Genomic DNA, 14,809 nt, shown 5'->3' with positions numbered 1-14,809 from the left:
CCATTTGTGCGATGGTTTTACTCACAATACACTCTTCAGTGTTTTAGTTATTTAAAATAAATAATTTGGGGTCATCCTGGGACCCAGGGGTTTGAGAAAGTTACCATGTGATCATGTCTCTTGTTTGTGGCCTGTTGTAGAGCTATATTGCATCTCCTATCTCTCTCCCTCAAGTCCGGTCAGCAACTTATTGTGTCCAATATAATAAAGACAAAATGTCCAAAAACACTTAAGAAGGAAAAAATAAAGAATTTTGGCAGAATTCGAAGGTAAACTTGCTGCACACAAGATTAAGCCACATTTAAATATTTTTGTCAGCTAAATTCACACCAGCAGATGGCGCTAAAACCTGTGCAGCTATTTGGTGACAGCCAATAAGAAGCAGAATACCAATATCAGGTAACTATGCCTATAATGACTAAAACATATGCAAATTTTGAAAGCTCACATTAATTATGGCGCACATTTCACACTTTTTCTCATCTTTATGAAATATTTTGGTCTTGCTACTGGACATGGTGGTTCCTCTTTTCATCTGCAAAAGAAAAAAGTCTTCATGACATGTTAGGCCACTATAACGTATCATGATCATGGCCAGATTATCCAGAAGGGAGCCTCCTAGTTTTCCTATGCTATCTGGTCTACCTTTGCAGTGTGGTAATCTGATTAAACACACATTAACTTGGGAATGTGCAACATGTAAGCCTCAGACTGAAATAATGAAGGTCTTGAAACTACATTTTCGCACATGGACCCCGATGTATGCCTACAAAACAGTGTCAATGTTCTTATACTGCATGTTGTGATTGTCGTCTCAGTGCATGCAGCTAGACACGTTTACAGATTTCAACTTCATTTTCTGGTGGTTTACTCCTGACAAGACGAAGCTTCCAGAGTGAGCGCGGTCTCATGATTCATCTTGAGTCACAGTGACAGCTACTCATGAGTGGGAGTTTTTAGCTCCTACCCTGACTAAATAAGTTGGTGTATTAGCTGTGTTTGAAATCAGTATATTGCATGTACCCCAGTTAACAACAAGTATAAATGTATATAATGTTCACAAAAGCAAAAACATGTATTTGGTAGCACTTGGTAGCATTTATTTTGACACAAAATCCACAGTTTTTATTGAATAAAGTAGCGCAGATGTCCGTGTCAAAGTGGTAGAATCCTTGTGAGCAACAATGGAAAAAAAAAAAACTCAAATGGAAGAAACTGAAATACAACTCCACCTTCTGAAAAAAAGCACCAAGAAATGTGCAACCAAACACATACTTAAAAATGCAGAGAGATAATCTCATTGTTCAGATTTTACATCAGAGTATGCATCAGAAATCTCTATGCTATACACCAAGATACAAAATCAACTTGATATTCATGATGACATAAAAATGTTTGGATATTTATATCGACAAATATCATGTTAACAAATATCAAGGACGATCAACTTTGGCCTCATAATAAGCAACAATGATTAAACACCACAACAACACAGCTGACAATAACTCTCTCACACATGCGTACAACACACTGAAGAGCTGCAGGTAGAATTGCACAAAGATACCCTTAAAGAACACCACATTTTGTAGTAATATTAATCTGAACTACTCCAAATACAGTCACGTATAGATGCTGCTATAAATCCTGCTGTGTCGTAGCTGCAGGAGTAAAAGGAGAACGCTTTGTTTTCCCAGACAAACAGTCTTGAGCTATCCTGAATCAACAGGGTCTGATGTTTTTTTGTTTTTTTTTCCTGGCAAACTAGTTCAGCCGTACCAATGTGGGCTTTCTTTTTTTCAATTCTTCAATTATCAGCATTACAAAATAAAGTCAGTACAAATATAGAGTAAATACTATCTTGATAAGGAGAAGTAAACAGTCCTTTGCAGTCAAAACTCAGCGAGGTAACAGTCTTATATCAGGCCTTGGCCTACAGTGGCAATGAGGGCAGAGTTTGGGCGTTTTGTCTATACATACTAGCTGCTGACAAGGCAAAAGAAATCAAAGTTGTTCTATACACACTGAACTCAGATCAGTTTGGCTTCAATGTGAAATCAGAGTTTAGCCTCTAAATTTGTGCCTCTCGTGTGTCACTGTTACATTCGAGTTAGCCATCAAAGTCAAAAACTAATTTGAGTAATTTTCATATTTTCAGACCTTACATGCATCAAAATTTAACAGCCACTCCTATTTTTGATCATTTGCGCACTAAAATATTTCAGATTTTTGTTGCTTAAATGATCGTATTTGAAAAGACAATGAGACTCGCTTTTCTCCAAAATCCCACGGCTCACACATTCTGTTTTCCTCCTGAATATTTTTGAATATGCTAACCGCAATAGTCACAAGATGAATGTCAGTTCTCAACTGTGCATCTAATTATCTTTAGTAAAGATGAACAAGATGGTAAATATACAAGTTCAAATAAATAGGTTATTTTGTATATAATAAAACTTTGCTACCATCTTTGTGTGAATTACACTTTGGGAAAAAGATTTTTCAAAAAATTGTGGAGGAAATTTCTTTTACAGATTGACAGAAGAGTCTTTGAGAAATCTGGAAACACCTTCAGAACAGCGGTAAGAGTTGGTAAAAGACCTTCTGGGGTTTTCAAAGACTGTTGGGTTTATATTGTTCAGAAAAATTGATGCTTAGCTTTGTGACTCAAATAAAATAATAATACATGAGAGGCACAAACTAAGACTAAGGCAAAACCACATAATCTGAGTTTGCACTTGGGAGAAACCTTAAGCCAAAGGCATTTAAAATGCTGTGTTATGTACAATCAAGGGCCTCTGCCCAGCACAGCTCACGGATAAGTTATAAAGAGGTAAATGTCTTTTTCACAACAGTTTATTTCCTGTCAACCAGCATCAACTAGAGTAAGGAAAAAATTGTGAATACTATTGCTAAATACTATTTTTGCAAGTCTCACATGTACTGCGTACTGTGTATATTTTATAAAGAGACTGCTTAAGCACAGCTAAAAAATGTTTGCCCATTTGATGTACGACTATACACAACTCACAGAAAACACACACACACACATACTCACATAGCAGCAGTAAACTATAGAGTGCCTAACAGAAAGTCTATTTTCATCTAGGCACCATAGACTTTGTTAAAGAACATACATCGGCTAGAGCTAATGAAAATGAATAACTCTCCATTTTTTTAGCCTTAAAATGTACAGTTGCCTTTAAAAAGGCAAGGCTTTTATGTTGATATGTTCAGAGGATGAACAGTCTCCACCAGAGCCTTGGTCACCTCTGAGACACACCTGTGAGTCACTGCACAGGAGCTTTGAACACAGATGATCAGAAGATGTCAAAATGACCTTCATAACAAAACCAAACTGCAACACAAACTTTCTTGCACTCCCTAGATGAACACATTAAGGTACAAACAAACATGATTTGTCTTTGACAAAAAAAAAAGGTATTATAAAGCTGAACCGAGGCAGCATTATCTGTCCAAAGAGCTATAAATGAGTTGAAAGCTTTGCCTTCAGGCATTAGACAATTAAGTCTGCCAAGGACAAAACAAAGTCCTACAAAAAGTGGCCTCTAGTCAATGAACTACAGAGACATTTGTCTCATAACTACAGCAAGACAAACGTACAAAAACACATGATGTTTCTCATACTTGTTCTACACTCCAGTACATTTCATACTGGGAATTTAATTACAAGATAGTACATGTGTGCTATCCCCACTAAGTAGTGAGACCAGAACAGACTAACTTGACTTAATCCTAGGAAGTACAGAGCATCAATCAAGGGTATCAACCTAACAGTCCACCCACTGAGGCAGAGACTATTCAATAGTGACATGTACTGTACAACTGATGGATGATCTTACATACAAAAACAGGATCAACCAAGATACACAATGTGTACCAGTCCAACTCCTAGAAGTGACTACATGTTTAGCCATAGCAATAACCAAAAACCATTATTCCAACTTTAAACCTTTCACTTCATACATTTTGCACATTTGATATTTAACAATCATTACTCGGCTCAGACAGACGTTACAATGGGCTCTTCATTTCATAGTGTCCTCTCAGGGCTCACACCTGCTAGATTGTATTGCCTTGGTGCAGGCTATAAAAAAATCTCCCATAAACAATTTCAGTTCATATTTTGTTGCAATGCATAACCTTTTACATTCATTATCAGTGATGAGATTAGGCTTAAAGTTTCTGCCTTGTAAAAACTCAACAGTCCATCCGTGGAGGAATCAGTTTCACATTGCCTTGCAAAAATGACAACAACCAACCAGGAACGTGTTCAAACACATAAAATCCAAAGTCAAACAGTCAGTTAATTATGCAGTATATTCATGTAACTGTCTGAAACAACCACCACCAATGTAAAGCTTTGCCACCCACACATCATTTTAATCAATGCTTGCATCCCTTTTCCTTAAGGGAGCAATATAAGACACAATGTATAAAACACACAAACTTTGAATCGGTCTAAATAGATGCTTTCTCTCATTATTGCCTCTGACAAACAGAGGTAAGTAGGCTGGTGAAAGCAAAAATTCACCCTACAACAGAACAAGTTTACAGGTTGGTCCTGTGATCTCAAACTATATATTCAATTTTTGTGAACCCTCATCTTTTTAAAAGTTATAATCCAGTAAATTAAGATTACATAACACGATCTGGACACACTTTTTTAGAGCTGCTCTTTTGAAAATGAACTTTTTTCCTTCATAGGATAATTTTTTCAATTAAAGAAAAAATGTCAGTTAATAATAAACTGTCTTGTTCATGTTTACAAATGTTGATTAAACTGACAGGGATGATGGGAGTAATGAAGTATATAAGGAAGCGGTACTCATCCTTTTTGTCTTACACCTCGCATATGTCAATAAGTTATCCGCAGTTCCACCAAAGATTGATTTTCGCTTCTCAGATTGTGTTGTTTGAATACTTTTTAAATGCCTATAAGAGGTATAAACTCTGCAGAAAAGTCAGAAAACATATATTGTGTGGCAGAGGAGATTAGCAGAGATTAATCATCTCATGATCCCCTTTGAGGGGTCCTGACCCACAGATCTGGAACAACTGATGTGAGGGAATTTCATTTCAAAGAGCTAAAATGTCATTTTAGCAATGTTACGTCATGCAGAGAAAAGAGAGATGAAAAAAGCAAAACAGTAATGGGATGTGGTTAGTATGTGGGAAAATGAGTGAGACAGAGAAAGAGCAATTCATTAATATTTTCATCGCTTCTCCCCAACCCCAAATGAACTTACAACTTTCCGGTGTCAGATTCTCCTGGGGAGAAAACAAGAGGATCTATCACTTAGCCCGTCCATCTGCTTGCAGCCAAGACTTTTACTTCAGTGATACAACTTTTCACCTACTAGTCTTGATCTGTGAGGATGTTATTAAGCATAAACATCTCATTTTTCTTCACTTGTTTTACTACATCTCACTTGCTGCCAACTTACGAGGACTCCACAGTGATGATGGCCTCGCTTGTCTTCGGGATGATATTGGAGGACGAGGAGGAGATGTGGCCGCGCTGCTCAGCGCAGTCGTCCAGGAGTGGTGACAGGATGGTGGCCTTTACTCGGAGGGAACAGTCCATGCTGTCATGCAGCACGTCTGACCTCACCCCACCCTTCACAGCCTCTTTCCCTCCATTGCCAAAATGCCCTTTCTGCAGTTCCTCATCCTCTTGTTCTCTCTTCACGTGGCAGCGGCATACCTCGATGCCTGAGTCACCCGTTAGGCGTCGATGGCGGAAATGGTCCTCCTCGTCATCTTCTTCATCCTCCTCCTCCTCTTCTTTATCTCGTTTTTGCTCCTCTTTGTTGTCACAAAGCTTGAAAACAGCCACATTTGAAGCCTGTTTTGGGGGAGATGGAATGGGCCGGGCAGTCGGACCGCGGGGTGAGGCCTCTTCATCTTTTTCTTTCTGAACGGGCACGGCTCCAAGTGGGTCTGAGAAAACGAGAGGTTGGACTTGGCCAGCAGGAAGGGAAGATAACAGAATGAGGGGTGAGAGTGGGAGGCGAGGATGGTGTGAAGGACGAGAGGGATTAAGAGAGTGTAAAGGAAGAGAGAGCGGTGGAGCTGAAGGTGAGATTCCCTCATTGCCATTAGAGGACTGTCTCTGTACTGGAATGACATCTGGGGTGGCCGTAGGTATAACATCAGGAGGAACTTGTGATGGAGGTGGCGTGGAGGGAGTTGGTGTGCAGGTAACCCCAACCCTTGGCAGGGCAGACTCGCCCCCTGCTTCACTGGGCGTGGAGATGCGGCTGCTGTCATATGTCTCGTCTGTCACCTGGACAGAGAAGGAGGTGCTGGAGGGGGAGGTGAGGGAGCACGACTCACAGGAGCAGCTGGTGTAAGAGCTCTGGGAGGAGGTCAGGCCACTAGGACCAGGGCCCAGATAGGGAGGGCAGGGGTGTCGGTGGTGGTGATGATGGGGGTAAGAAGCGCTAGGACCACCCATGGCACCTCCCTGCAGGGCGAAGACTGAGCTATAAGACGGAGGAGGCGTGCTGGGCTGCGCTGCCACCTCCTCATAGGAGGGCAACTTGAAGGAAGCCAGAAAACCTATGACAAGAAAAAAAATTAGCTCAGGTGTGGTGATATTCTATATTTTCTTCATTGTCAACAAATCTGATATAAAATCCCAAAACCAGCAATGAATAGATCCTATTAACAAGTGTTGCTTTTATATCTAAAGCGTGATATAGCTCATTCCTCAGTGCCATAGACCTCCATTACTGTCAAAAAAAACCCATCAAAAAACATAAATGAGCCACACTGTTGAACTAGGTGACACATTCTTTCATTACAATGAACATGGACACTGTAGGTTAATTTGAACCAATCCCACACACACCGTCCTGCTGTCATAAATATCCACTGGAGCACCAGAAGTGTATTAACCTAAAGCTACAAAACACTCTCAACAAATGCACTACTTAATCCTGTTTGAGTATCATTTGCCAAAAACTACAGTGGCCAAGTGTTTTATTTAATCGTTGAGCTTTTTAAAAAAAATGAAACTATATATTTCTGACCTCTTTTTAAATTTTTTTTTTTGTCAGTAGGAACCAGTGGGTTTGAGTGCCATTGAGGGGGTTGGGAAGTCAGAAAGTATTGAGAGACAGACTAATGTAGTTTTGCTTTGTGTTTTTTTATGGGATTTGTTGACAGTTAAAAAAAAAAAAAGTAGAAAAACTGCCATCCTTATCCTTTAACACTGAACTTACAGCAGTTAACAACAGTTTTTAAGACTTTAATAATGCAAATAAGCCAGTTTAAATGAACTGGGTATTGTCGGTATTCGTTTTTTATTGATTATTGCTTTACTGGTTACGGTTCTATTTAATGCAATTTTATTGCATTTGGTTTATATTATTGAATTAAACATAATATAGACCTATCTAAATGTAGATGTGTTTAAATTCTAAACAGCACACTAAGATAGCAACATATGTAAATTCTAGGAAATTGATTTCAAGATATAAAAAGCTGTATTTATCTGTATTCAAAACACAAGCAGAATTTTGAACCTTTTCAGACTCTACTCAGCTACCCTGCCTGAGTAGAATTATTCTATCAAAAATAAAATAAATGTTTGAAATGAAATAAACATACTGAGGTCCAGCATTGAGGAAGGGTAGTTGCAGGCTCCGTTATAGGCGATCAGATTGATTTCCCTCTGTCTCTGCTGCTGCTGGATCCTCAGCTTGGACCGGCGGTGGCGGTAAGCACAGAAACAGCTGAAAAGGATCAGCACTGTCCAAAGCAGCCAGAACCCTGCAGGTAACAGATAATGAACTCAACATGAACCTGACTTTCAGCATTATAAAAACAAACATGGACCTTCTGCTCTGTCATCTGAATTACATCTCAGACCTTCAGATTACACAAAGTATCCTATTAGATTAAAAATTGTATGTTTTACGTTAGTGCTGATCATTTTCCAAAGCATAACCGAAGATTTTTGATTGTTTTTCTAGTTTTGTTGCTCATTGACTGCCATATAAAAATCTACTTTCTGAACAAATGACATTTTAAGTGTAAAATAGATCATTTTATATTTTATATTTTGCCATAGATAGGTTTATTTTGCAAAAGTCTTGGTTGGTCTTTTTAGTAGACCACAGTTATACTGATAAATCCTTAAATATGAATGTAAGTACATATTGCCCAGGCCAGGGTTGTAGTGCACACAACCTTACCTGATCATGTGATCTGACCAAGAAAAAATGATTTTCTAGGATCTAAAGATCAGAGTTAATTTGATCGCACTGCTACACGTAGCCTTAAACAGCTTTTTGGTGCCCCCTAGTGTTCATTTATAATCTTTTTCTATGGTAATTGAGTTGTATTTATTTGCAGTGAGGAAAAAAAACAAAAGGGGAGATTTTTTTCTTAACCTTTATTTCAAAGGTTATGTTTCATTGACAGCTACTGAGACATAAAATGATATAACAGACATAAAATTATGAAATTTTTCATCTATTCACATACAGTAGCTTGTATGAATTCCTGAGGAACAACATCCAGTCAAGATAGAATCCCAATTGCAATGCAAACCAAGTCACTTTAATCGCACATCCTTCATATGTAACAGGAGTTTAAACAAACACATTTCTGTGTGTCCAGATCTTTAACCTAATGCATCCTGGCAGGACTGGATTAAAATAAATGTCACAAAGTAGAGCCATTGCCTTGGTACCCTGTCTGCATAGTGGAGAAGAAGCAGTTGACTCACACCAGAGTTCATAATAGTAGGTACAGCAGCCTGTCTCTCCACAGCAGTGTCCTGTTTCACAGAGGTACCCTGGATTGTTGTTTACCCCAGGACAGTACTTGGGACTGACTACAGGCTGGCTACCAACGCCTCCGTGATGCTTCACCACCTGGTGGACAAAACACCACATCACAACATAACCACAAGGCAAATTAGGTTACTACAGTTATTACAGAGAACTGCCGTCACATATACGTTTTTCCTTTGACAGATGACAGTATGAGGATGAAAGCTCATTCTTCACCTTGGAAATAGTAGTTTGACAAAATAATCTTAACTCAACATTCCCCTTACTGGTGGAGCTTTTAACCAGAAGTTTAAGCCAAGCCAGAATAGGAAGCCATCTTTTGTCTTAGAACCACAACAAGGTTTATAGTCTGCTTATGAAAACCATGAGATGTGGTTAAACAGTCAATTACATTAAGCACCATTTTTGGCTTCTTGGGGCCAGCACAACAAGCCGTAAACACAACACTGGCATATTATCCCTTTTAAGTTGATATGGTGGATGTGTTAGCAAACATTTTATAATTCACACATCCAGCCAATACAAAGCAACAATAGCATTAATTTAGTTAGATGTTCAAAATTCACTCTCCTTTTAGTTCTGTTTTGGTCTCCATCAACTCATGAGGGAAATATCTCTCTATCTGGCTCTTAAACAGCTAAACATTCCACTTTGTTGACCAGCTGGTAAAATAGTAAAGTTGCAGACTGTAAAACCAAAACAATGACGCTAAAATGCTCCATAGAAGGTGACAATTTTCTGTCAGTCTGCCTCTTTCACATCACACATAGTCATTTGATCTACTGCTAATTCAAAAATATTAATTAGTACAGCATTAAGATTATTTTGTCAGCATGTTTGATGGCAGCTACAGGTTAATGTTAAATGTAAAAAATCTCACACCTTATTTGCCTCCTTCTGAGAAACTGCCACCTAAAATGAGAAATGAAAAGTCCTCTGAGAATTTTACAGTCACATCTTAATCATTAACAAGTCACTGCAAACGAGAGTAGCAAGTGAAGATCTAAATCAAGATATTAAACAGATTGACAGATAGAAAATTTCAACGCCTGAGTAGAAGGGTCTAGATGAGTGCAAGCACAATAATAATGCAGCAAGGAGGTTTCTAAATGAGACAGAGAAGTGCTAACAAATAATTATGCATTACCATAGCAACCACTGTGGTTACACTTTGAGGCTTTTTTTTAACAAATGTGAACAATCTATATCATCCAGTGGTATGAAATGTTTAACTGTGGTTGAAGGTCGAGTTCCTTACTGTAGCAGTTTCGGTCCCGTCCAGCCCCTGCAGGGACATGGTCATCTGGTAAAAAACAAGAGAGGTACAACGGTTTAGATGGAGCAGTGATGTAGAGAGAGAAATGATACAATGCCAATGGAGAAAATAAAAGACTAGCGCTGCATTTTTAATAGACAAGGGCACACGCTTCACAAGAAACAATCAGACATGACACACACACAAAAAAAGCCACTACAGGCCTACTTTCCAGTCTGAAGACACTGGTTGCCCCACTCTCTCTCTCTCTCTGCTTCCTCAAGGAGATGGAGAGGTCAATGTCTTTTTAACAAAACCTATTTCTCCTCTGTGGGTTGAGACAGCAGACAGACAGCACCAATTCCCAGACATGCTCCTTAAACCTCCCTCTCTGTCTCTTTCTCTTTCAAAGGCGTACAAGCATGCAAAAGGTACACCTCTAAAAATGTAATGACAGTCTAGGACTGCAAATAACGATTATTTTCACTATACAAGAATCTCTGAATAGAAAATGTCTGAAAATGCCCATCACAAATTCCCAGTGCCCATGGTAACGTCTTCACATTGCTTGCTCTGTCTGATTAACAGTCCGAAAACCAAAGATTTTCCATTTATAGTGTTATAATATGGAAAAAAGCAGTGAATTCTCATATCTGAGAGGTTGGCAATTCAACAAATTTGGCAATTTGCTTTATAAGTGTCTGTAAAGAGCTATATAAATACAGCCCATTCACTTGCATAATTAATCAGATATCAGAAATGATATTAATATTCTGTCAACTGACTAACCAATTAATCAACTAAGCCTGTCAGCAGTAAAACAGACAAAAGACTGACAGTTTTGTTTGGCATCTCCTCTAAAAAGGCATCAAACAGACTCACCTACCTATAACGGTTGATGCTGGCACACAAGCAACAAATGTGAATAATCATATTACAAATTAGCCACCAGTGTGTCCAAATATCTGCTGTGATGATCAATAATATATGTATGGAGTCGTTCCCCAAATGCAATTCTGTCACTGCACAGATTTCAAAATTCTGTGTGTCTCTCACACCTCTGTAAATGTCACACACACACACAGCAATTTAAGAGAAACATTGCGTGTACGTGTGTTGCTGGATGAGGGGCCACTGTCAAAAAACAATGTGGAGACTCTAGGGGATCACTGCCGTGTTGCAAATCAGGCCTGCAGCCCTGTAAATGAGAGGTCTTTTGTTAAAAACTGGCTGCTGGTTATGTAGTCAGCATGAGGAACAATGTCGGCCCTACACTGCAGATCTACAAAATAACGATGAGCCAAAATTTAACAAGCAACTAACTCCACACACTGTCTTAAATCTGTACTGTATGTTTATTATGTACAAGAGTGCATAGTATATACCTCTTATACACCTCATGCAACCACAGATTCATTAATATTGCAAAACACAGCACTACTGACATAAGAACTCAAAAAAGTGTACTTAAGAATAAAAAGTATATATAATAAGAAGAAGAATTTTTGCTATTTTGAATCTTTCATCTACTTTCTACTACAAATTTCTTTGCTTGCTGTGTATTTGATTCTGATTCGTGCACAATAAATATGGTGCAACAGCAAACCCCAACAGAGAAGTCAGGCCGCATATCCGTCTGTCAAAGTATAACCTCATGTGATTCATAAGTAGGCTTCTGTACTGTTATGACAGTCATAGACAAGACGGGAAATATTCTGGCATCTGTGATGTCGAGCTGAGTTCCTGTGGTAAACCCACCACATGTCGTTGAGTACATAAACACACACATGAGTGTGAAGTTAAGTAATTCAGGCTTCCCCTGAGACCACCGACTAACCACCAATGATTTCCACCCATAGGGTCTCATAGGTCCCTGTAGCATTGTGACACACCTAGCCCTTCACACCTTCCATCATAGATAACATGAAACCTGTGAACAGCTCTTCTCTATGATGGCTGGAGGGGAAAATGAGGAGGTGGGGGGTGAAAGGCTGCAGGATGTATGATGACATTCAAAATTCTGTGACCTGCCACAACAACAGCATTCAGTCAAAAGTATTTTAGCTCTGAGATGACAGCAAATTGAAGAAAAGCCATAATATGATGTACAATCCAGATTATGCTCATGGTTGTTAAATGATAAAATCGGCATGAAAATTGATTACGGTGAGGTTGAGGTCAGACTCCTTAATGCTAAAGCAAACAGTTGTTTAAGAGACTCAACTTCAACTCTAGAAAGACAGAAAAACACTTTCGGCCACACACTGCAGCATAAAGACACCAGGAACCAAAATCTAAAAAAAAAAGAAAAACTGACATTGCCATGGAAGCAGCAAAATACTGTCAACAACATAAAACTGTACTGAGCTCCTTCAAAATCTGCCTTCATCTCTTTCCTCCTATTCCCTCGCTATGTTTACTATGGTTTCATTAAACAGTAGTGTACTGAGTAATAGTGTGCCAATCTATTGTTGAGTTTTGTGTCTTAATTACACTATAAATCCTGTACAACCTGCTTGATCAATACTATAATAAATTATGCCAATTGTACAAATTTGAATTTGAACATTTCATGTTGCTTTTTAGTTGTCCTACATGTGACGATGACTGGCTGAACACAGAGTTAAGTACCTTCGACATACTGCACATTTACATATAAGCCATGTAGTTTTCATTGTGGCGTAAATACTGCAGTAAAGGCCTGAATACTAGTTCCTTGTTTCCAGAAAACACACTTGAAAAAAGGAACTTCATCCTCAGTGTTTAACTGGCACAGTCCTGAATCAGCAATATGGTGTTATTTTGCTTGGACAAGCAACAACTGTATGTTAGATTCATCACACTATCAGTCTGGTAGTAAAAGCTTGTCTAATTACATTTGAAAAAAATTACATTTGAAAAAAATCAGGGTTATTGGTGCATTGTAGGCTTCAGGGTGAGAAAACATGAAATCAAAGTGCAGTTTCAGCACACATTATACTTGCAGTATTCCCAGAGAAAGTTGACTGTATGTCTGGGTTTAATCACTTTATAGTAAATTTGAAATAACTACTCCAACAATGTTATGAATATTTTGTTGTGCTTTAGTGGGAGACACACCTCTAAAACCTATGATGATTTTTTTTTGCATTTACTACAACATCCCGGACACCCTTGCATTGACCAAAAAAACACGCAAATAGAAACCACATAGCTGTCTGACTTCACTAACACAAACTGCTGCAGTGGTTCAAAAATGCATCTATTGTTGTCTCGCGAAATGTGTGAAAATATTCACGACAATTAAAAATTGAGGAAAATGAGAAGACAGATGTGTGCAGAAAACGAGTTGACGCCACTGTTTGTCAACAATAACAACAACAACACAGGCCGAGGGAAGCATGTTGCTCTGCAGAATAACTGGAGCCCAGCTGTTGACAGCAAGTGTGTGTGTGCGTGTGTATGTGTATATATGAAAGGGAAACTGTGCAGTGCGTTACCTCCTGAGCCTTCAGCCCATCGCAGAATGTCAACGTTTTCTCTGGATCCATAGCGAGAGCTGGACACCAAACTAAACGGAGAAAATAAAAAAAAACCGCACAAGTGGGATTTTATTCTGCTAAACCCCCATCACCGCTGTCCCACTCCAAAGACACGGCGGCCTCCCCATCCGCCATTCCCCCCGGACGGACGGACGGACGGACGGATGGACGGACGCCCCTCCCAGACTCCGCTTTACATACGGGGGGTATCGGGACAGACACCCGGTAGTGTTTTTAAGGATGGGAAGGGCGGAATATCACAGTGCGGACGAATCTGTCGTCGACTACAGTTTCCTGTAGTGAAATACAGATGTTTGACTCTTTGTTTTCGCAGAGAGGGTCGGAGCTGTGCATGATGTCATGCTTCTCCAGCCCCCAAACTACTTGTATGGAAGGGCTGCGCCTTTGATTGGCCGGAGCTCCCAGCAACAGCCGCACAGAGGCCGCCTCAACTGCGCCTTATTCACACACTGTTGCTCCAATACATTTATACTGTCTATAACATTAAACCTGACACCTGTGTGCTGTTACAAAATGTAATGAAACTGAATCCTCATATTTAGACAATATAGTTATTGCACAAAGAGAAGTATTATTGAGTATGAAGCATTTAGCCTACTCAATACCCATTAGAAAACAAGCTAACAAGTAGGAGAGTGCCTAAAGTAAAGAATACTTGTTATATTATGAAGAATGGTCCCTTCAAAGTTAATTATTATCCTATTAATGTATTAGGTGTAAACCATTTTTGTTGGAATGGAAAGTGAGCTATATTGGTCGACTTTATAGCGTTAATATCTTAAATCAGCCTCAGATTATTTTTTAAACGACAACATTTCCCTTTGCATAACCTGAACTGCTAACGCTAACTAATGTTAGTTCCCATCTCTATTTTGTTAGATTAGTTGGAGCTATATGACACCTGGAAGACAATTCTTCTCATAACTTTTTACTGTTATATTCCCAATTATTGGATAAATAAATTTTAAAAAAAAAACCTAAGTAGAGGGATAGCAATGTTAGCAGTGAGATTGGAAATTCTGCACTTTAGAGTGCTGTGTTAAAGGACCTCGTAGGGGAGTGTGGGGTAAGATGAGCCAATGGGCAAGTTGACCCAACCCCAATATTTAGGCAACTGTGTACATGTTTTGTCATGTGACCATAAATTCAGGAAGCACCCCCCATGTTTACCTCACTCAAGCCCTCAG

The 14,809-nt window shown here is 39.1% G+C and overlaps 1 protein-coding gene across 1 annotated transcript; it reads right to left on the bottom strand.

The window, feature by feature from the left end:
• Nucleotides 1–1,094: 1,094 nt before the first annotated feature.
• Nucleotides 1,095–14,057, bottom strand: LOC121887883 (WW domain-binding protein 1-like). Its single transcript, XM_042398986.1, has 6 exons — nucleotides 13,560–14,057; nucleotides 10,084–10,128; nucleotides 9,708–9,737; nucleotides 8,759–8,906; nucleotides 7,636–7,797; nucleotides 1,095–6,582 (listed from the first exon to the last, which is right to left on the bottom strand). Exons 1-6 carry the CDS (start codon nucleotides 13,608–13,610, stop codon nucleotides 5,462–5,464), a joined length of 1,557 nt encoding a protein of 518 aa, XP_042254920.1. The 5' UTR covers nucleotides 13,611–14,057; the 3' UTR covers nucleotides 1,095–5,461.
• Between the last annotated feature and the right edge of the window lie 752 nt (nucleotides 14,058–14,809).

The sequence above is a fragment of the Thunnus maccoyii genome, chromosome 2 (genome assembly GCF_910596095.1).
Source record: "Thunnus maccoyii chromosome 2, fThuMac1.1, whole genome shotgun sequence".
NCBI classification, from domain to species: domain Eukaryota; kingdom Metazoa; phylum Chordata; class Actinopteri; order Scombriformes; family Scombridae; genus Thunnus; species Thunnus maccoyii.
Note: the sequence above shows the minus strand (reverse complement) of the source record. Positions and strands in the feature narration are given on the sequence as shown.